Consider the following 22,551-nt stretch of genomic DNA (forward strand, 5'->3'; position numbering starts at 1 on the left):
TCCCCAAGCTACTGGAATTTGTCTACTTGGGAGATTTTCCCGAATTTGGTGATTAAAGGTTGGTTGTCGAATATTTATCTCGTCCCTTCCATATGGTGTGCATCATCTCATTTGAAATTTGGAGCGTTTATATTTTTACGCACAACATTTTTATTTTCATATATTTCAGGTTTCAAATTTTTCAGCTAACGTTCGGAGACCATAGTAGAATTAGCGTCTAGTCTCGGTGAGAAATTCTAGCAAATTAGCAGAAATTTTTAGGGACAGGACACTTTTCAGTTGTTTGCAGGGAGGCCCACCCCGGTTGACATGCTTGCGGCCTGACCAGCTGTAAGAAACAATGAAGCCGTATAAAGGCGCCCTGGCAGAGGCTGAATGTACCGGCTGCCAGCAACGAATCCGGCACGGTTCGTCAGTCGACAAGTACGACCGGCAGTCCACAAGATGTTGACTCAGACAGGGCAGAAAGCCCTCGACCAAGAAACAAGCAACTACGAGACAGCTTTTCCCGAGCATAGGCGGAAACGATTGAAATAAACAGGATTTTCCCCTATTTACACGCTCGCAGTATCATACTCTGCATACCTATGGTCATAATCTTTGCAGGCCTACTAAATGAAGCACTGACAATAATGAGTGTACACGGTGATACTATGTCGTGTAAATTAAGATGTCGTCAAAGGTGTGCGAGTTCGTACCTTAGCTTTTATACTTCTTAACTATCAGATTAATCCTTTCCAAATTATTTATTCCTCTGAATTGGAAATTGTTGAAAGTTATGCTACATTCGAAGTATTAAGGCTAATGCTTGTTAATATAGTGAGAAAAGGCAGACACTTCTAGATGACTTTTTATGTTCATTTGGATTACCTGTTCTACCATTGTTCCAAGTTGTGACACTTATTTTGTTAGCTAATTAAGTTATAAATTAAAATAGGATGCAAGAAACAAGGTGTACCTTCCTGGGAAGCATTAGGCTGGTGCATAAGATCGTAGCTTTTTTCCATAAGTTTAAAAAACACCACAGATACACGTAACAGAGATGTTAGTCGTCAATAATACATTCTCCTTCACTATCTACAACATTTTGCCAACGCTGCGATAACTTTTCGAATAGAGGACTGTAGAACTCGTCGAACCATGTTCGGAATGCATTTTCGTCCCGAAAGCAAGGTCTTTAAATGTTCGATAGAAAGCGGGAAACGTGAATATCGGAGAGTGCAACATCAGGTGAATGAGATGCGTGCGAAAGGGCTTTCCAACCCATCTCTTGTATAGTGCGTTTTGTCAGTCTAGCAGAATGCAGGCGGGCGTGGGGTAGCATCACATCACGCAGTATTCCTGGCCGTTGTTCTTGATCTGCATCTGCAAGACGTCTAAATTGTTGACAATAAATGTCAGCGGTGATGGTTACACATCAGGGAAGCAGTTTGTAGTACACTATACGGTCGCTGTTCCACCACATGCAAAATATTATCTTTTGTGGATACACGCAGTTGTTTGTACGAAGTATTCCTGCTTTGTTTGGGATCAACCATTCCTTTCTTTTCCTTATATCAGCATAACGATACAGGATAGGAATAGTCGATGATGTTCACGGGCCAATTGATCAAGAGCAAGCAGAGATTCACATATGTCTACGGCTGATTTTTGTGGTTTTGGCTGAGACCATGCGGTACCCACAGATAGATTTTTGAACCATCCCCATTACATGCAATGGTGGAATCATCACAGTTCATCACTTTTTCAGTTCTCAAGTACACTGACATGGATCATTGTGGATTAAAGCGTTTAATAAATCTTCAGCAAACCCCGAACGTCTTCCTGAACGTGTAGAATTGCTCCTTAAAATGACAAAACTTTTTTTTGCCGTCCTCTGTAAATGACAGTATCAACATACACGGCGCAAATGTTTCTGTCTGCTTTCGATGCTATTACCGCTCTGTTGAACTCAAACGGAAGAATGTCGGAAATGCTACGATTTCCTCACTTGACATATTTCCTAGTGTCCACAACTCCACTCGCTATCTTCAGATGGCAAAATGATAAAATGTAAACTCAAATAGCAACATTGTACTGCAAATAAAAAAATGTTAATCGATAAACCAACACGCAAAATAAAAACGGTACGAAATTAGACACTAACCTAATAGTTTGCGGTTAGGACCAGCCAGCTAATGGCAACCTAATACATTCACTTCTTTTAGATCTTCATATTTTCTTACTCTTATTTTGTTTCCCAATTTCCTTCATATTCATCTTTTAATAATAGCTTAGGTTTTATTCTCGCCCACTGACAGCGTGTCAGATGTACTAAGGAAGCGATTTTTCGTATTTCATGTTCCTCATTAACACTGATTATCCATCTGACACTTTTTCTGTTTTTTCCGTGCTAATTAACTACATAAAGTTGCAGTCTTCAGTGCGTGGATTTACTAAAAGCATATTGTTTGTGTAGCCTAATTTGTGTTTTACACACATCAAAACAAGTTTTGCGTCACCCTGGTTCCCAGAACTCCTGAAGATAGATGGATATTGAAGAAGATGGATATTGTATCACAGACACAGTCCCTTTGACTGTTCAGAGATGTCACCAAACCAGTCCAACTATGTAAACAACCATGCACGAGCAGTGCCTATTAGACGAAGGGGGTCTGACAGCCGATCAGTTCCAGTCATTCCACCAGAAAGGAAGGATACAGCTCGTGTTGTCTGTAGTTCAGCCATGCCTAGACGGTCAATACTGCAGTTCGATCGCGTCCGCTTTGTTACTTTGTGCCAGGAAGGGCTCTCAACAAGGGAAGTGTCCAGGCGTCTCGGATTGAACCACAGCGATGTTGTTCGGACATGGAGGAGATACAGAGAGACAGGAACTGTCGATGACAGGCCTAGCTCAGGCTGCCCAAGGTGGATGACCGCTACCTACGGATTATGGCTCGGAGGAACCCTGACCGCAAAGCCACCATGTTCAATGCAGCGTTTCGTGCAGCCACACGACGTCTTGTTAAGACTCACAGTGCTCAATAGGGTGCATGATGCGCAACTTCGCTCGTCTATGGCGAGGTCCATCTTTGCAACCACGACACCATGCAGAGCGGTACAGATGGGCCCAACAACATGCCTAATGGACCGCTCAGGATTGGCATCACGTTCTCTTCGCCGTTGGGTGTCGAATATGCCTTCAACCAGAAAATCGTCGTAGACGTGTTTGAGGCAACCCGGTCAGGCTGAGCACCTTAGACACACTATCCAGCGAGTGCAGCAAAGTGAAGGTTCCCTGATGTTTTGGGGTGGCATTCTGTGGGGCCGACGTACGACGCTGATGGTCATGGAAGGCGCCGAACGGCTGTACGATACGTGAATGCCATCCTACGACCGATAGTGAAACCAGATTGGCGAGGCATTCGTCTTCATGAACGACAATTCGCGCCCCTATTGTGCACATCTTGTGAATGACTTCCTGCAGGATAACGACATCGCTCGACTAGAGTGGCCAGTATGTTCTCCAGACATGAACCCTATCGAACATGTCTGGGATAGATTGAAAAGGGCTGTTTATGGACGATGTGACCCACCATTCGCTCAGAGATCTTCGCCGAATCGCCGTTGAGGAGTGGGACAATCTGGACTAATAGTGCCTTGATGAACTTGTGGATAGTATGCACAATGCAAGAGGACGTGCTACTGGGTATTAGAGGTTCCAGTGTGAACAGCAATCTGGACCACCACCTCTGAAGGTCTCGCTGTATGGTGGTACAACATGCGATGTGTGGTTTTCATGAGCAATAAAAAGGGCGGAAATTCTCTATTCCAATTTTCTGAGCAGGTTCCGGAACTATCGGAACCGAGTTCATGCAAAACTTGATTTGTGTATATCATTCCAGTGTTTCTACTACGAGTCACAGATTAATGTTTTGGATCTTGTGGATGTGGCAGTTTGTTAATGACTCCTTCCCCTCATCCCACCCCTCTCCCAAGAAAGTATGACTTACTAAAGGTAATGAGCTACGTACGCCTTGTATTTTATTTATAATAACGTTGTTTAATGTAATAATCGTAATAATTTATTTATGCAAGTGCTTAGTGCATCGATGCAGCATAATTTCCATGAAGATGCAATTCAGAAAATTGGAGATTTGAAAAGCATTCTCCTGAAACCTTGAGAATTATTTTCGTCACGCGACAGATTGAAACACTGTAATACTTACAAACTCTCACAACTTTGACACTGATTAACTTCTCGCGGCAGGGGTTCATAGTCAAGGAGAACTTTTTAAAATACATAATATTCGCCACTGACTATAAAAAGTTTTTATTTTCACAGTTGCAATTTCGATCTTAATACCATTATCAAGTGTCGTACTGCAGAGGACTGTGCTTCAGCACATGTTGAACATCAAAATCTTCCGACATGTACACAGGTCATTGTCGTAACTGAGCCTAAGAAAAATGCTGACAAACCTAAGACGAATCCCAATGAACCACTGTTCTTGTACATTGCTTACATATGAACTAAGGCTGTTGGCGAGAAGATACATTCAGAGGTTCTTCGGGATTCGTTTTACGAATTCCATCATTTTTATAAGGCTCGGATATGATGATGACATGTGTACATGTCGGAGGATTAGACACAAGCACAGTCGTTTGTAGCAACATCAAATGATAATGCACATAAGCTCATGGCGGCTGCAGTGTAACACGTGTTAAGTTCGGCTCGCGAAATTTAGTCGAATTCGAAGGTGTTCTCGCAGGTGGTGTTGTCTAGTACAAGTGGAAATTGTGTAAACAACAGTGTTCTGTGCAGTAGTGCTATTTTTTTTTCTGTGCTCCGCCAATATCTGCGAGAAAATGGTAAACAGAAGAATCAACAGCAGCGCGTCCAGCAGCGGGGAAGCAGCAGGCTGCTCAGCGGAACACGTCCGAGCTTTTAGCAGCTCACTGCAACATTCAGTCTTTACCTGCGCATTACGAAGAACTTAGCCTCCTCTTCCACCAACTAAACTACCACGTAATCCTCTTATCCGAAACGTGGTTGAAACCACACATATCCTCTGCATCTATTCATCTCCCAGGGTACACATTTCTTAGGGCAGACAGATCAAAAAAGCGAGGTGGCGGGGTCGGCGCATATATACGAACAGATCTCAAAGCGAAAGTCTTATCTACGTCAAATCCTGCTGAAGAAAAAGAGGCTGAATTCATGTTCATTGAAATAAATATACAAAGTCGGAAATTCTTGACTGGCGTCGTGTACAAGCCGCCAAAAATAAGCTCAATGAGTTCCTTCCAGTCGGAATTACATTCACTTCAGTGTCAATACGAACATGTCATCGTAATGGGTGACTTGAACATAGACCTGCTAAGAGACACTCCCTCCGCAATAAACCTAAGAAGATTGTTCAGTTGCAATAGCATGAACATTCTTCCATTACAACCTACACACCATACGGCGCACAGTCATACTCTTATAGACGTGATCGCAACGAAACAGACTGACAAAGTAAGAGATGTTGGTCAATCATCGGCCCCTGGCCTCTCAGCACATGATGTAATATTCCTGGCCTACTCTGTGCAGCCCCCAAGGATCAAATCGCGTTACATAACTTGTAGGAACATGAAACGTATTGACCTTGACGCTCTAACAACCGATTGCTCAGAAATCTCATGGCATCAAATAATCAGAGAACCTACAATCGACGGTAAAATTAATGAACTTGGTGATAAACTCACTGCCCTCTATGACAAACATGCACCTGTGCGCACAGTCCGTGTAAGAAAATCTCCTGCTCCATGGCTGACAGCTGAATTACGTCAAATGATGACTAATAGGGATGCTGCCCACAGGCGTTTCAAGGCAGATCCGAAACCCGAACGTTTTGAAGAATATAGAAAGCTACGGAACAGAGTGAAACAATGCATTCGCAATGCCAAAATCAGGCACGCTCGCTCCCTTGTATGCAGCGATCTGACACCCACGACTCTATGGAAGAATCTCCGTAGCTTGGGGGTCGGAAAGCCAAAATCGGAAACTACTTTTCATGTATCAGCTAACGAATTAAATGAATTCTTCTCTGCACCTCTGAATACCAGCACGGCTGATAATTACCGTCCACAAGAATCCCCAAACAGAATAACTAACAACGATACCTTCCATCTAAAACATGTAACAACAAATACGGCAAGAAAAGCAATAATGAAAATCTCTTCTGATGCAATAGGCAACGACAGTATCGGTATAACCATGATTAAGAATGTTGCCGATATCTTAGTACCTGTCTTAACTGACATATTTAATTTTTCCCTCGTGAACGGAATATACCCCACTGCATGGAAAAGAAGCATAATTCGACCCATCCCTAAGGTCGAAAACCCGAAACTGCCTAGTGATTACCGACCAATTAGCATACTGCCTGCTGTTTCCAAAGCACTGGAATATATTGTTCATGACCAAATCACTGAACACTTGCATGAATTCAGTCTATATGACAAATTTCAATCCGGTTTCCGTAAACATCACAGCACAAACACTGCTCTAATTAAAGTAACTGATGACCTGAAATATGCCATCGACAATCGAAAGGCAACAATATTGACGCTACTGGACTTCAGCAAAGCTTTTGACACTGTTAACTTTGACATATTACTCAGAAAAATGCAACAGCTTAATTTCTCTGATAGTGCAATGAGATGGTTTGAAAGCTACTTAAAAGACAGACAGCAATGTGTTGTCTGCGCAAATGAAAAATCTTCCTGGAAACATGTTTCTTCGGGAGTGCCACAAGGATCAGTCTTAGGACCACTTTTGTTTTCTTTATATGTCAACGATATTTCGTCGGTTTTGTCCTCCTGTAAACATCATTTCTATGCCGACGACCTCCAGCTCTACCTAAGCGTCAGACCTGAAGACGTTAACACTGCAATCGCTCTGATGAATGATGATCTGTCTTCAGTAGTGACATGGGCGAAAAACCTGGGGCTTAAATTAAATGCAAAAAAGACGCAAGTAATCTTAATAGCCCATCAGAAATTAATAAGTTCAGATTTCCGCGAACGGCTACCTCCTATTCTGCTCGAAGGTACTCCAATACCATATCAGAAAACAGTGAAGAACTTGGGTGTAACTTTGGACGAGCATCTCAACTGGGCGGAGAATACAGTCGCAGTGTGCCGAAAGACGTCTGCTTGTCTCTATGCTCTCAAAAAGTTTCGGAACATATTCCCACAGGACTTGAAACGCCAGCTCGTGCAAGCACTCGTTCTACCGAACCTCCACTATTGTGATGTGATTCAACAAGGCATGAGTAGTGAAAACAAAAGACGGCTAGAGCTAACCATGAATGCCTGTGTGCGTTACACCTGCAACATTCGCCGATATGATCATGTTAGTGCTTCATACTCCGAGCTAGGGTGGCTGCGGCCGGACAAACTGCGTGACTACCACACTCTATGTCTACTTCACCGACTCCTCATCGCGCAAGCACCCCAGTACCTAGCTTCAGAGATTAAAAACCTGTCATGCCATCATAATCGAAACACGAGATCACTCTTATCTGGTATCCTAACTGTGCCCACTCACAAAACAAAAACTTTTGCAAACTCCTTCTCAGTTGCCGCTGTCCGCCTCTGGAACAAACTGCCCCTTACCTTGAGGAAAATTCAATCTCCTGTTGCTTTTAAGAAGAAGTTGAAGCATTTCCTACTATCATCCGCATAAAATTCTCCACAAAATTAATGTGCAAGGCCAATCCTCTCATCTGTCAAATAGCAAAGCCAGCGTCTCCTATCTTGCTCCTGAGATGCCTTCCTCTTCATCTATCTCTATTAGCCACGCAGTCTCCTTTTCCTTTATATTTTCCTTAATTATGTTTCATCATGTCTCTCTATTCTTCTCCTCCCTTCACCATGAGTCTCCCTCATACTCCCTGCTGCCAGCATTCCTATCTTAAATCTTTCTCTTCAATAATGTATTTTTCGAGGTGTACCTTTCTAATTGTTTATCTCACTTTTTGTATTAGATGTAGTTTAACATGCCTACTGAAACGTATGACTGTAAAATAAGTAGAATGCCTGGTTAGATGTAAGAGAGGGCCTGATGGCCCTAATCTTGCCAGGTTAAATAAATAAATAAATTAAATTAAATTAAATAAATTAAATTAAGGCAATGCAGCTGTGAAACCAAAAACTTTCCACAGGCAATGGTAAAATATAATACCTTTCAAACATTTTAACATTGTTATAATTTACACGATCAAATGCATTCATCATTATCAGCGTTTCAGTTAGTACTACGATTGTGATAACAGGACTGCAGACTGTAACAGTGCGGACGTGTAAATAGGGATAATGGCTTTCTTTACGTGGTTCCACCTACGATAGGGAAAGACAGTCTTTCTGGATGTTTTTTTCCTCAGTGGAGCACTTTTCCGTTTCTGTGTTGCTTTGGTCGAGTACCTATGGCTTGCCTGATACACCTGTGAACTCAAAAACCCGGTGTTTAAAATATCTTGTAATTTTGCAGAATTCTTTGCTATTTTTGACACTCCTAGATTCCACACTACTTTATTTTTCGAAAGTTAGCTGTGAAATTTGAAAATTCGAAAATTTTGGAATTTTGTGGTAAGGACTACGGGACCAAACTGCTGAGGCCATCGGTCCTTAGTCTTACGCACTTCTTAATCTTACTTAAACTAACTTAAGCTAAGGATAACACACATACCCATGCCCGAGGGAGGACTCGAACCTCCGACGGGGGGAGCCGCGTGAACCGTGGCAAGACCCCAAAGACCGCATGGCTACCCCGCCCGACTAAAAATTGATCTACATAATACATAAAAACGTTTAAGAAAATATTCTATAAAATGAGAGAACAGGGGAAAGGGAAGAGAATCATGGACACTCCCTGTGGATCCTCACATGTGCCGAGTGATTTCCGCGGCTGCGCCAATACGTGAAGGTAACTGGGAGGTTGTAGTGCAACTCACGATTTTAGCACACAAGTATTTTCGTGAAATTTTTTGATCGTCTGTGCAAGGACTTCGCATAACAAAAGCATCGACACTACTGATTTCTAAATTGTTTCTAGCGGCAGCTACAGCCTATTTTGAGAATTTTCTTCGGTGCTCTTTGTCGCCGATCAGTACCACCTTCTCAAGAACTCGTCACCACTTCGCAGAAATAGCTGCCACTTCGGGGTCCGCCTGTAATACTGACACGATCATCTCGCAAGCGAAACCTGTCGCGTTGAAAGCTGCCCTCCCCTAATGAGGAAAGGCATTTGTCACTCTGCGCCAAAGAAGCAGTGGGGGCGACCTTTTAGGGGCTTGCAGCCGGCGAGCCGCCTGCTGTCCGCCTAATGGGGACCCCGGACTGCAGGGAGGGGGGGGGGGGGGGGGGGGGGTTGTCGCTCGTCCATCATTAAGGCGCTCACTGCTCCGACAGCTCTGCAGGGGAAGTGACAGTGAGAATCACTGGGTGAAGGCGAGGGGGTGGCGGAGAGGGGGGGGGGGGGACGACAGCTAATCTACACTGCTAGCCGTTAAAACGGCAACAGGAGGAAAAATAGCAACTAACAAAATGTTATTGCGCTTGCATAAAGGGTGCAACGGGTATAAGTGCAGATATTTCTATTGGTGACTCAGGACAGTTTACTGAGCAACAGTAAATCAGTATTTACGCCATTTGCAGACTAATAATTATAGCTATTACAAATCATATGTTTTTAGGTTGGGTAGTACCTCCAGGAATGGGTGGCACATACAAGTCATTAACGCATATTTTCCCCTGGCTAGCAGGTCAAGTGTTGAAGTGTGGACAAGTATACATAAAAAGGTTAGTCTATACTGACAGGCTTAGTCCACTTAGAGCTGCAATTACAACAGTGCAGAAAACATCAGGTTGTAAGTGTTGTAATGTGTTGGGTCCATTCTGAAAAACAGTCCATAACATTGTTGTGCTACCACATTGGTTTCTTCGGCTCAACCCTTAACAGAACTGCGGCCTGGGACTGGGGAAATCAAGCCACTCACATTTTGATCGCTTTGTCTTTCTGCACTGACTGTACTTTGGCACCTCAGACCACCTGGTCTGGTGACACTATGAAGCGACTGCCTTCATGATGCACTTTAGCTCTTGGTACATCAGTGAGTATTTCCTGTTCGAATTCTACCTGGTTTTTATTGCCTGACCCCTGTCTGTGGCTTCTGGCATTACCAGGGAAGGCATCTTAATTTTACCTGGCTATGCCAAGTACACTATTTTGTGGCACAACTAAATTATTATTATTATTATTATTATTATTATTATTATTATTATTACATTAATACATTTCTACACATTACTTTTGTTATTAGTAAATCGTAGGCATCTCTGGCTGTTAAAAGAGAGTGGGGGGAGGGAGGAGGGAAGAAAATTAGAAATTGTGATCTCCCTAGGACACAACCCTGGAACTGTGCCTGTCCACAAGACCACAACTAGAGAAGCAGGGGTGCATTATCCCCAAGGTACTCTTTTCTGTATAACAAGCGATATGTATACTAATGCTGGTTAAAATTTCTCCATGCTTCCCAGAGTTTCTCACATTCCTATCCCCTTTCCAACCCTACCCTCACTGTCTCCCCTAACTCTGTGTTAGCCTCACTGCATTTTTTCCCTAGATAGTACTTAATATGTGTACCAAATTTGACAGAATTTTTATCTTTTGATGTTATCTCCTTTTCCTACTGTGTCCACAATTACTAATCATCAGGGTCTATGATCAAAAATAGGGGTGCCAAACCGTTAATATAACTGTCTCGTGATACTGTGTACCAAGTCTGATAGAAATTGCTTAACATGTAGTAGGCCATGTTCCAGCGTAGCTCCAGAATGCGTTGAGCAATTGCTATTGGACTTGGTACACACATGACACAGTGTCAAGAGACGGTAACTTGGTGCACTTACTACACAGTATCAAAAGACCCTTTAAGTGTTCAGCACACGGGTCAATCCATATGAAGTGGTCCAGTGATGGTTGCTTGAACATTTTTAAATATTTTAATTTTTTATATGTGATTGCCCTATATTTCAGAAGTACAAAGCTTTTTTAAAATATTTTATCTTGAACCTTTACTGGATGGCGGCTATTTTTATTTATAGGCGCGCGACGACTTTTCAGTCTGGTGACATAAGCAAAAATTTGAGTATCTCTGCACTGCGTTAAGTTACAACATTGCAGTTGACATGATTGTTTTTAGAAAAGTGTCCTCTACAACATTGTCTATTACCCTAGACGACTGAAAAACCGTGGCCTGGTCAAATGAGTCCCGATTTCAGCTGGTAAGAGCTGATGGCAGGGTTCGAGTGTGGCGCTGACGCCACGAAGCCGAGGTCTCAATTTGTCAACACGGTAGTGTGCAAACTGATGGTGGCTCCATAATGGTGTGAGCTGTGTTTACATGGAATTGATTGGGTCCTCGGTTGTGTTCTGCTACTTGGAGATCATTTGCGGCCATTCATGGACTTCATGGAAATGCGTCATTTCACCGGGTCACAGTTGTTCGCGATTGGTCTGAAGTACAGTCTGCACAATTCGAGCGAATGATAGGGCCACCCAGATCGCCCGACGTTAATCGCATCGAACATTTATGAGATGTAATGGAGAGACCAGGTGGTGAACAAAATCCTGCGCCGGAAACACTTTCGCAATTATGGACGGCTATAGAGGCAGCATGTTATTATTATTTATGTATGGGATTTCCAACGGCTCGTTGTGGCCGTGCCACGTCCAGATGCTGCATTACGCAGGGCAAAAGGAGGTCCGACACGATATTAGCAGGCTTCCCATGATTTCTGTCACCTCAGTGTGTGTCACAGTTTACCACCATGATTTGTGCCGTCTTCATGAGTTCCTTGCAGACATGGGATATAATAAGAGACGGCGTCCTGTGATGAACGACTTGCACTCGACCAGGACTTATTCCCCTCCCTCCCTCTCCCCTTCTTCCCTCCTCCTTCATTCATTGAGAGCGCACACTCCTCCGCAGTTCGTGAGGCGCGAAGCGAAGTGACGTGAAAGACGTTATGCATAGGTGTGACGGGAAGGCAAAGCAGGACGGGCAGTTACGTCAGCGTAAATACCGGTTGTAAACAAACCGGTCCTCATCAGTTCACGTCCTGCAGTCCTGCAATGCCTGACCCAGAAGACACTAGTTTGAAACATTCTGTCTCCACAACAGCACTTCCGTTTAACCGTTTACAAGAGTACTTACAGAGAGGGCTGAGATATCCAACGACTGTCGAAGACCTTTCGTAGCTGAGAAGGAAGCAATGACGAGACAAAATATTAGCCAAGCAGCGATACAGTTTGCTACTGTACAAAACGCCGTACAACACTTTGTTAAGAGAATAATGTCTATAAGGGGGAGTGATACCAATTTCCACAGCGGGAAGATCTGGAGAGCCAGAGCTAATGCTATGACAGTGCATGGACGACGACACCGTACGCTGCATTTAAGGGGAGTTGGAACACCCTATCCCGACAATGTTAAATTTAGTAACTTGCCTTCCCTGTATTTCAGGGACCACTCTAGCCATTGACATGAAACTTTTACAGGACATTAAACTCTATGTTATGAGTCTACTGAACTACAATAATTGCATTTCAACCACTGCTTTAGGAAATACAATTTTTAATTAAAGTTTTTTGTACGTTATCCTAAATAATTTTAATTATACATAATATTATGTTCCTCTTTTAGTTTAGTAGACTCCGGATATGTAAGTTATTAGTCCCTAAAAATTTGAATACTCTACTTGAAGTGGTTTCTGAGATCTAAGGAAAATATAAATGATCAGGAACGGCTTCGAAAGTTTCAAAAGACTGTAACTCACTTAATATATGCTTAATGTTTTATTTTTGGTCACTCAGAAACACCCTGCACCATACTGTGTGTCATCCTCTTGATATTTTTCCAAGTTTCTTCTTTTTTTTCTTCTTTCTGGACTCCTTAATGGCTAACTGTGGTGCATACTCTGCTTTACCTATGCGAACCTTTTCCATTCGTTCAAGTTCTCTGATGCAGTTTTCTCCAGGATTAATTCCCATATGCTGTAGCACTTTCGCCCTACCAGTGTTGCCATCATTAAAAGCAATAACAGCATCATTGACCCCTCACTTTAGTGTATTTATTCCAACAAAAGCATTTTTTTGGTAAACGAGTCCATATACGTGTAAGATTATTGAACGAGTCATTGCAGTTTTGAGTCTGACCATGCAGACAGTTCTTCAGTAATTCAGGATTTGCCAGGTCTCTTTTTTTACCGGAAACCCACGCACACGGATCGTTATCTACACCGGGATTCGAACCACCACCCACAACAAAAGCGAGGCATAATAAAAACGTTGGCGGATAGAGCGAGGAACATCTGTGAACCTGGGCTACTGGATACGGGACTGGAACACCTCACTGATGCATTACTCAGGAATGGTTACTCGGCTGCTGAGATAAAAAGAGCGTTAAGACCGCCGCGTGAAAATCATAGCAATGCACAAGCGCTTGCAAAATCGAAAGTTTTCCTGCCTTTTATTAAGGACGTCACTGACCGCATAGGGAAAATATTGAAAAAACGGAATATCGTGGTGATTTACAAACCTACCCGGAAGATACAAGAACACCTGAGATTGGCTAAGGATGCTCGTAAACCGCTGGAAAAAGCAGGAATTTACAGGATCCCGTGTAGTTGTGGGGAGGTATATGTGGGTACCACAAAAAGAACGGTCAAAAAACGACTAGAAGAGCACAAGGGCAATTGTAGAAGGGGAGAGATTGATAGATCAGCTGTTGCTGAACACGCTTTGCAGTCAGGAGACCACCACATTTATTTTGATAGAACTCAAGTACTGGCAGCCACAAGCGGATATCATGAAAGGCTTTACAGAGAGGCTATAGAGATTATGAAACACCCCAGGAATTTTAATAGGAAGGAGGAGGGCGTGAAATTGAATGACATCTGGATGCCGGTGCTGAAGATGATGTGTACCAGTCTTCCGCCATGGGATAATAGCAACAGCGGACGGCGGCAACCGACAACGGCCAATTGCGCTCGCGTATTCAAAACATGTGACGTCACGCCTATGCGCGGGAGCACGCGAAAACAAAAATTTGCTGCAGTCAGTAGTGAGACAGTGTGTGTTTCGGAAGTTAACAGAAGCCACGAACCCCCTTGAAGATGTCCTCCGCAGATGGGGACGAAACGTTGGGTTACAATGCGAAATCCATCAGACCACGGCATAATAGCCCAGAAAAGAATTTTATTAATCAACGTGGTACTCTGCATTTTTCAAATTAATAAACAAAGTCAGAGGTGAAAGATGTAATAAGTGACAGATAAAAACTCTAGAACTGACCGGAGATCGAACCCATAACCCTTGGATCTTTAGACGGGTACATTAACAATATATTTTTCTCTTTTTTTTACAGTTTAAATTTGTTTCACAACTACCCTCTTACCCACAGCTTTCTTGCATACATATATTTCAAATATAAAGTCCGTATCTCTTGGTCTATTTATTCTCCTCTATCTCTGCTCATCACCTCCTCACTTCCCTATCTGCCCATGTCATTCTCTCACCTCTTTCTGTCCACTTCCCCCTCTCTGTTTTAACATCTCCTCTTGTCCCCTCTCTCCCTATCCATCCCCTCCTCCCCCCACCCCCCACAACCTCTCCATCAGCTCTTCTATCCATCTCAATCTTCTCAATCTTCCCCATCTCCACATGTGGTCCATGCAAAAGAGGTCAATAAAACAGGCTGGTACTACTCCCACAACAGCCTATATGCCAAGAGCTTGGAAACCCTTTCTCCCATGACATGTTGGCTGATGTGCAAAGCAGGTCTATAATGGAGGCCAATATCTGATGCAACACCCCGGTTGAGTAGGGCAGACAACATGGAAAGGGACTTAAAAAACACCCTTGTTTGTATCCTCACAAATATTAGAGCTAGAGACTTATAAACCACCCTTAAGTTGGTCCTCTGGAGACAAGGAGTTTGTGTGTCTTATTTGGCATGCTTTAGACTAGGGGTCTGAGAGGAGTTCTTACACATACATAGATATGCCCAGCTTTATAGCTTTTTCCCCACAGCTCACCCACATATATGCATGTCATATATAATCACATATAATGTGCACATCTGTTGGTCCATATCCTCCTCTTCCATCTCTGCCCATCACCTCCACACCTCCCTATCCATCAATCCCATCACCCCCTCCACCCCCTGAATATCCAAGCTGTGCCTGTGTGTGGCACTCCACCCCTGCCATACTCATGTGCTAGACTCCATCAACCACCAGTGATTGTCACAAATCGATATGGTATGAAATGCAGATATAACAGACGGTATGTAATGATGCAGTTATTCGTGATAGTACACTCCTCTCCACAATATTAGGCGTGCCATTGTGCCATTGTGTATAAATTGCTCACTCTGTTACATGCCATACATAGTTGGCCATGCACAAAACAAGATAAGATTGATGCCACATACCTCCATGTCTTGGCTCCCTGTGCTCTATTTGTTTTGCTCGTAAATGCCAATTGTACAGTGATCTGCAGTCTACAAACTGGTACTGGGGCATCCGATGGCACTTGATGCATGTATACTAGTCTACTGGCACCCCTACGATTTATGACAGTTACTTCTATCATATTTGGTAATCAGAATGAGATTTTCACTCTGCAGCGGAATTGCCTATAGGCAAAGGTCCCGAGTTCGAGTCTCGGTCGGGCACGCAGTTTTAATCTGCGAGGAAGTTTCATATTTGGTAATGTCTCCATCATACATTGTCGTTCCATTGCACAAGTTTGTTGTATTCAGATTTTGCAGTAACATAATGCACACACCTGTCTTCGGCGGCCAATGGTGTGGTGGCCTGCCAGGCAAAGTCATCGACAGCATGAATTCTGTTGAGACTTGAACCTTACTGTTACCATCAACCACCATGTAGACAGACATGTAATACGTTATGTCATCAAATACTGTGTCCAGTATTTCACTATTTATCGTAGGTATTATGTCATTTCTGGGAGCAAGGATGACCCTTGCATGCAACCACTGGCATTGTGGTAATTGGACAATATGTGGGGACACTCGCAGGATAATAGCTCCATAGGTGCTGATTCAACATTACATAGCTCAGATGATAGTGTCATCCTTCCCTCAGGGTCGTGGTTTAGACGTCCTCCCCCCCAAAAGGTATGTGAAGAGTTTTCTCGTTGACCCACTCTGATACCTGTCTGCAATGACAGTGTGTGCACATTTTCCAAAATGGGAAATATATTAAGCAGAGGCAGTCGCATCTGCATGTGTCACCCTGGCGATCACTTGCAACATCTGGTGGAAGCACCCACACATTAGCACCACTGCACCACCCACAGTGGTATTGTTGCTACTGTGTCTTGCAGTGTTGTGTTGATTGCCTCGAATGTTTTTTCTTTTTTGTGTGCCAAGGCGCACTCATCTTGGACTGTTAACGAACATGCATATGGTGGACTGGGATATATTGCACAATAGCGTGTCATTTCGAGATATATCTAATGGCACACATAGTGTAGAGTGTGTTGTCATTCCTCGATGCAGCAATGCAGCGGCAGTACCAGAGCTGACAATGGCAAGTGCAGTACGTACTTGCGATCTTACTTCTGCCAGTAGTAGATTCATCAAAACATTTTACACATATCATCAGATGTGTCTACAAAGAATAGACCATCACGTTTAGTCTTTAGGATCCCCATTAACTCGTTGTATGCCCTTACTGGTCATCATTATGGAGAGGTTTTTGTGAATCTACATAGGCTTGGAAGTCATCAACATCGTAACTTATTCCACAAATGACATCCAACGGAGTGCAGTGCACTTCCTGGCATCATAGTGCTTACAAGCCAATGTCTGCTACTCGTTTATTGTTCATGCCCATACATAGACATCCAAGAGCAGTTAATGCACGGTTGAACACAGTCATTCAGTTGCATGGCCATGGTTGGAAATTCATTTGTATAGAGGCCCATATATCCACAGACAGCAGTTCTTTATAGTTTTCCTGTAAAGATACGGGATTTCCCTAGATGTATGTCATGAGAAGTATAGCGAACATGGTATGATAACGTTTTTGGCGCTGGTGACCCTCAAGTAATCCCAAAGTACGCGATGCATACCTGAACGTGGTGCATATAACCTTGTTGACAGTGACGATGACTTTGCAGCTAAGTGGACTGTGAACCAAATGCAATAAAATGCATAGGAATTAACAGTCCGATTGGTTAAGGAGTACTGTGCATCCTCTCCCTAATGCAACACTTCTCACTACATTAGAACCCAGGTCATGCCTGCCAATCGTCCACAGTGGAATATTTTCTGCTAAGCATCCCAGATGCAGTACATGGCCACCTTTAAGTAAAGAAAGGTGTGCACCAATGGAACTCTATGACATAAATTGAGGAATGCTGTTAAACTTGTTTTCAGTCGATTGGCGTTCACAGCCTGGGCTTTATCTCTAGAGAAGTACACACATTGACAATTTTCTAAGTGGAAGCTTGGATGTGTAGCAATGGATGAATACAGTGGTACATACTTGCACTAAGTTCCTGGGATAGATCCAGGAACCTCACGACGTGGGGCGCACTCCAGGTGTGTAATCGCAATGCATGAGGCACACTTGCTATCATGTACTGATGCTCATCACCTCAGAAACGACACATTGTTGTCTGCAGAAGGACGGGAAGAGATAGGCTTATGCTAGGGGAAGGGGGGGGGGGTGGGTAGAGGGTCGGTGAGACAGTACATCTGTGTATGGTTGGTTGTCCATCCGATTGCCCCTAAGGGGCCTAATGTGTATGCAACCCTTCAGAGCAGGTCAATAATGCAGGTTGATACTATTCCCATGCAACACACATGCTGTGCAGTGCAGCCTATATGGCAAGGGTTTAAAGAACGTTGTATGTCTGTATATCCATAAATATTAGAGATAGGGTGTTATAAACCTCCTTATGTTAAAAAAAAGTTGCATGTCTGTGTATCCATAAATATTAGACCTAGAGTGTTATAAACCTTTTTATGTTGGTCCTGTCACAGCAAGACATTTTTGTGCCATACTTGGTCCACTTCAGTTCAAGGGCCTGGGAGGTTAGTCTGGACACGCTCTCAGTTTTATATACATTGATAGGTACATATATAAAACAGGAAGAAATTTATATGTGACAAATCAGACAGAAGCACAATCCAAGTCATATTCTGATTTCTTATGTATAAAACGTTACGGCCTCTCATAAACAAATCACCATAATTTTTTAACTGATCATTCACATATTCATGACAATGTTTATTGCAGAATGCAAATAAAGTTATTAAGCATGTGGTGTTCGTTAGACACAGAGTCACCGTGTTAAAATCTGACTTACCTGCTTAAAAAAAAATTATAACTCCAATGACCCTGAGCACATTTTGTCTGGCAATTTCAGTGATGTGTATAATACTAGGTAAACGCATAATGAAAGCAGAGTAATGAAGTCAGCTAAGTGAACTGTATTCTACATCTACGTCTATACTCTGCAAACCAGCGTGAGGTGTATGGCAGAGGCTACATCCCTTTGTACCAGTTATTAGGATTTCTTTCCATTCCATTCATGTATGGAGAACGGGAAGAATGACTGAATGTCTCTGTGCCTGCGATAATTATTCTAATCTTGTCTTCAAGATACCTATTTGAGAAATACATACCGAATTATAGTATAGGTATTTGTATGAGTTGGCCGATTCCAACAGAGATTCATTTATATTATAGTCATAATACTTTTTTTCGTTTCGTGAAGTTCAGAATTTTATATTTCTGTACATTTGAAGCAAATTGCCGATTTTCGCACCACTGCAAAATCTTGTCGAGATCCTACTCAATATTTATGCAGATTCTTTCAGATAGTGCTTCATTTTATATAACTACATCATCTGCAAAAAGTCTGAAGTTACTATTAATATTGTATGCAAGATCATTAATGTACAGCAAGAACAGGAAGGGTCCCATCGCACTTCCCTGGGGCACACCTGAAGTTACTCTCACAGCTGACGTGGACCTGTCATCCAAGATAACGTGCTGCGTTCTTCCTACCAAAAAGTAATCACTTCAGTCACAAATTTCACTTGACACACCATACGATAGTAGTTTTGACAATAAGCGTAGGTGTGGTACTGATAAAATCGATACATTCTTCCACATGTCAAATTTCACTAGCTCTCTTTAGTCGCACCAGCTTGTTGGCCCACGAGTGTGCAGTAAAACACACACACACACACACACACAGTCTCGGAATTGTGGCTGTAGGAGTTCCAGTGACGCTGAGTCGGCTCTCGCCGTGTTGCAGGCGTGCGCGCCCCGCTACGTGAACCTGCCCTGGACGTCGGTGGGCCCCACCGTGGACCCAGTGGGGACCTGCTACGTGGCGAGCGACAACTTCCGCCGCATCACCGAGTACGCACCCTGTCGCGGTGGTGAGTATGTCTTCTATGGTCTCATGTGGCAGCAAGCTTCTCTGTTAAGCACCGAAACCACATTAGGAGGTTATTTGACACTGATATTTTTGGAATTTTTGGGGGTGGGAAGAATTAATTTGAATTTAATCAAATTTTGACACCATTTCATTCATATTTCGAAACGTTTTTGTGAATTTTTTTGAATAATTTCAGCCAAAAATAACAAAGTTACGCTGTGATGTCCGCTGAAGGTTGTGAGTGTAGTTCTCCAACTGCGTGCTGTGTAGCCATTCCGATTTTCATCTGAAATCAAAAATGTTTTGATTTTACATTAATAACTTATTTTCTAAAAGTATAAACCTCAATGCAGGTGAAAATAATCAAAATTAAAAACTTAGTAGGCGCTGGAACAATTTATTTAGATTTTCACAATTTTTTATCTAATTATGCAAAGAAAAATACCTTTAAAATCATGATATCATCTCCCAAAATATTTCATATAATTCGTAATTTTATAAAGAATCATATTATCAATTTTCGTAATGATCAGTTCTATACTTTTTGAGTTAGACTGCATGGAAATGTGAAAAAAGTCATTTCGAGATAAACGCGTTTGAAAAATAAATTCTCAAAAACTAAAAATTGAAGGAAGTTAAAAATAATGTAAAGTGCTTACCGACTAATCTGCCATACCAGCACCATATAGTAATCCTTCTTCTTCCTCCTCATAGGCTTCGTTTCGATTTCCGACTTTCCTTCGATTCCAATGAACTACTTCGATTCTGCCGGCTCACGCACTGGTTATCCATTTTTTCGGCATAACTGAAGCTTTGCGGTCCTACTACAATTCCTGCCTCTTTCATGGCCTTCAGAAGGGATGAATTTCCTTCATTGAGTAGGCCCGCTGCTGACAACTATGCCAAATCAACGACCAATCGCCAAATAGTAGAATTAAAACTTTCACTCGTATTTTGTGTGTGGCCATCTAAACATCTCTCCAGTAATTCATCTCTTGATACATCTTCATGTATGGAGTAGGGTGCGGTTCATGTTCGTTTCTGCCACTCGCACCAGCTGTCTTCTCCCTCTGGGCAAACTCGTGTCGCCGTCGAGGATTTTCATCCGTGGAAATCATATGACAGTATGTCGCCGTATCTGCGCTCGAGCGTGTATCCGGTGAACACTCGGTTCAATGCTCATAAAATGTAAACGAATGCCAATTTCGCTTCGAAATTTTGACAGCGTATTCTTTGATAGTTAAGCTAAAGATTTATGCAATAAAAAAATCGGATTTTTTAAATCTCCTAATGTGGTTTTCCCCCCTTAAGTTCCCTATTCCGCGATTTACACTATGTGATCAAAAGCACGAGGACATCCCTTTGCGATGTGGAATTGACCTCTAGATGTCACGAGAGGCAGAGCTTCCAGTACAAAAGAAGGCCAGCAGTACTGTGTTGTCAGTAAAGAAGCAGTAACAGAGTAATGGTACGGCAGGTTGAAAAAGAGATGCAGGGAGGGAGAGGGTGATATAAACGTGCGTATTAAAAACCCTGTCCCTCGAAAACTTCTCTCATTCGTACCTCCTCGATGTCACCACAGAAGACATGTCACTGATCTCATTTGTACTAAGATTGCAGTACACGCGTGGTGCCTATTTGCTTACACTGGCCTGAGTGGAATGCGTAAGTACTAATTAATGTTCACAAACGTGCAGGCTTCTGTACTTGTTCTCCCCTGCGCATAAAACAGCATGTAGGCCACGAATCCGTTATCTTGAGGCCGTAAGAAACTTTTAGCGAGAAACTGATATTATGTGAATAATTAAATTTCCAGTTTGTTTGTGTGGGATGCCACTCGCTTTTTATTGGCAGAACATGAGAAACTGCACAATTACATTCCACTTTAGAGTCACAAATAATTTCCATTCTCCAACAGTATAATGAACTGTGTGTTTCCCGTAATTACTATCACACTGTTCTCAGCTGCATGTCCATGTAACTATACATTGCTAGTAAAATGTAGGCACTGACTGCGACAGACAATATGTCTGTTCTCCGAGACTACCCAACCATCTGTCACATTTACAAACTAGACATTGCAAATTAAGTCGTAAATGATACCGCGGCAGACATGTCTGTCCTTCGACACTGCCAGACTAGCTCTGCTCTTACAGCTGAACCACTTCGCCCGTCATCCAAGATAGGCGCTGTCCGAAGCTCACCCATGTGCTACATCTGCCCTTTCGCTAAGCAGTTGTTTATTATTCTACTGGTTATTAATACCGGTGAAGTAATGGAATGATAGCACGCTACTGAGAGATGCTGTAATGTGAAATGCGAGTAAATATGCTGTTTAATTTTGCTAATATTAATAATAGAAGATTGTCATTTGGCGCGCAACTTCCGAACGTATCGGGGAAGGACCACAATTTAGGCGGTCTTTCTCACGATACGCGTACCGAACAAACCATCTTTATCGGTACCCTACACCACATTACACCGTCTTGCCACTTCTGCCTTCTCAGCAGCTCTAAGAGCAGCTTCTTGTACCTGAATATGATGGCTGCAAAGCCAGAAATATTACTATGGGAGAACTCAGTGACTTCGAACGTGGACTACTCGTTGGATGTCACCTGCTTAATAAATCCACCAGGGATATTTCAATGCTTTTGTGGTTGACTTGATTGAAACTACACTCCTGGAAATTGAAATAAGAACACCGTGAATTCGTTGTCCCAGGAAGGGGAAACTTTATTGACACATTCCTGGGGTCAGATACATCACATGATCACACTGACAGAACCACAGGCACATAGACACAGGCAACAGAGCATGCACAATGTCGGCACTAGTACAGTGTATATCCACCTTTCGCAGCAATGCAGGGTGCTAATCTCCCATGGAGACGATCGTAGAGATGCTGGATGTAGTCCTGTGGAACGGCTTGCCATGCCATTTCCACCTGGCGCCTCAGTTGGACCAGCATTCGTGCTGGACGTGCAGACCGCGTGAGACGACGCTTCATCCAGTCCCAAACATGCTCAATGGAGGAC

The 22,551-nt window shown here is 42.9% G+C and overlaps 1 protein-coding gene across 1 annotated transcript in view; it reads left to right on the forward strand.

The window, feature by feature from the left end:
* Positions 1 to 22,551, forward strand: part of LOC126356154 (integrin alpha-PS2-like) — a 372,087-nt gene that overhangs the window by 256,186 nt on the left and 93,350 nt on the right. The window contains exon 4 of the mRNA XM_050006898.1: positions 19,391 to 19,517. Within this exon, the coding sequence (XP_049862855.1) occupies positions 19,391 to 19,517 (127 nt within the window). The remainder of the gene's footprint in view (positions 1 to 19,390; positions 19,518 to 22,551) is intronic.

Source organism: Schistocerca gregaria, chromosome 3, assembly GCF_023897955.1.
Source record: "Schistocerca gregaria isolate iqSchGreg1 chromosome 3, iqSchGreg1.2, whole genome shotgun sequence".
In the NCBI taxonomy this organism is placed as follows: domain Eukaryota; kingdom Metazoa; phylum Arthropoda; class Insecta; order Orthoptera; family Acrididae; genus Schistocerca; species Schistocerca gregaria.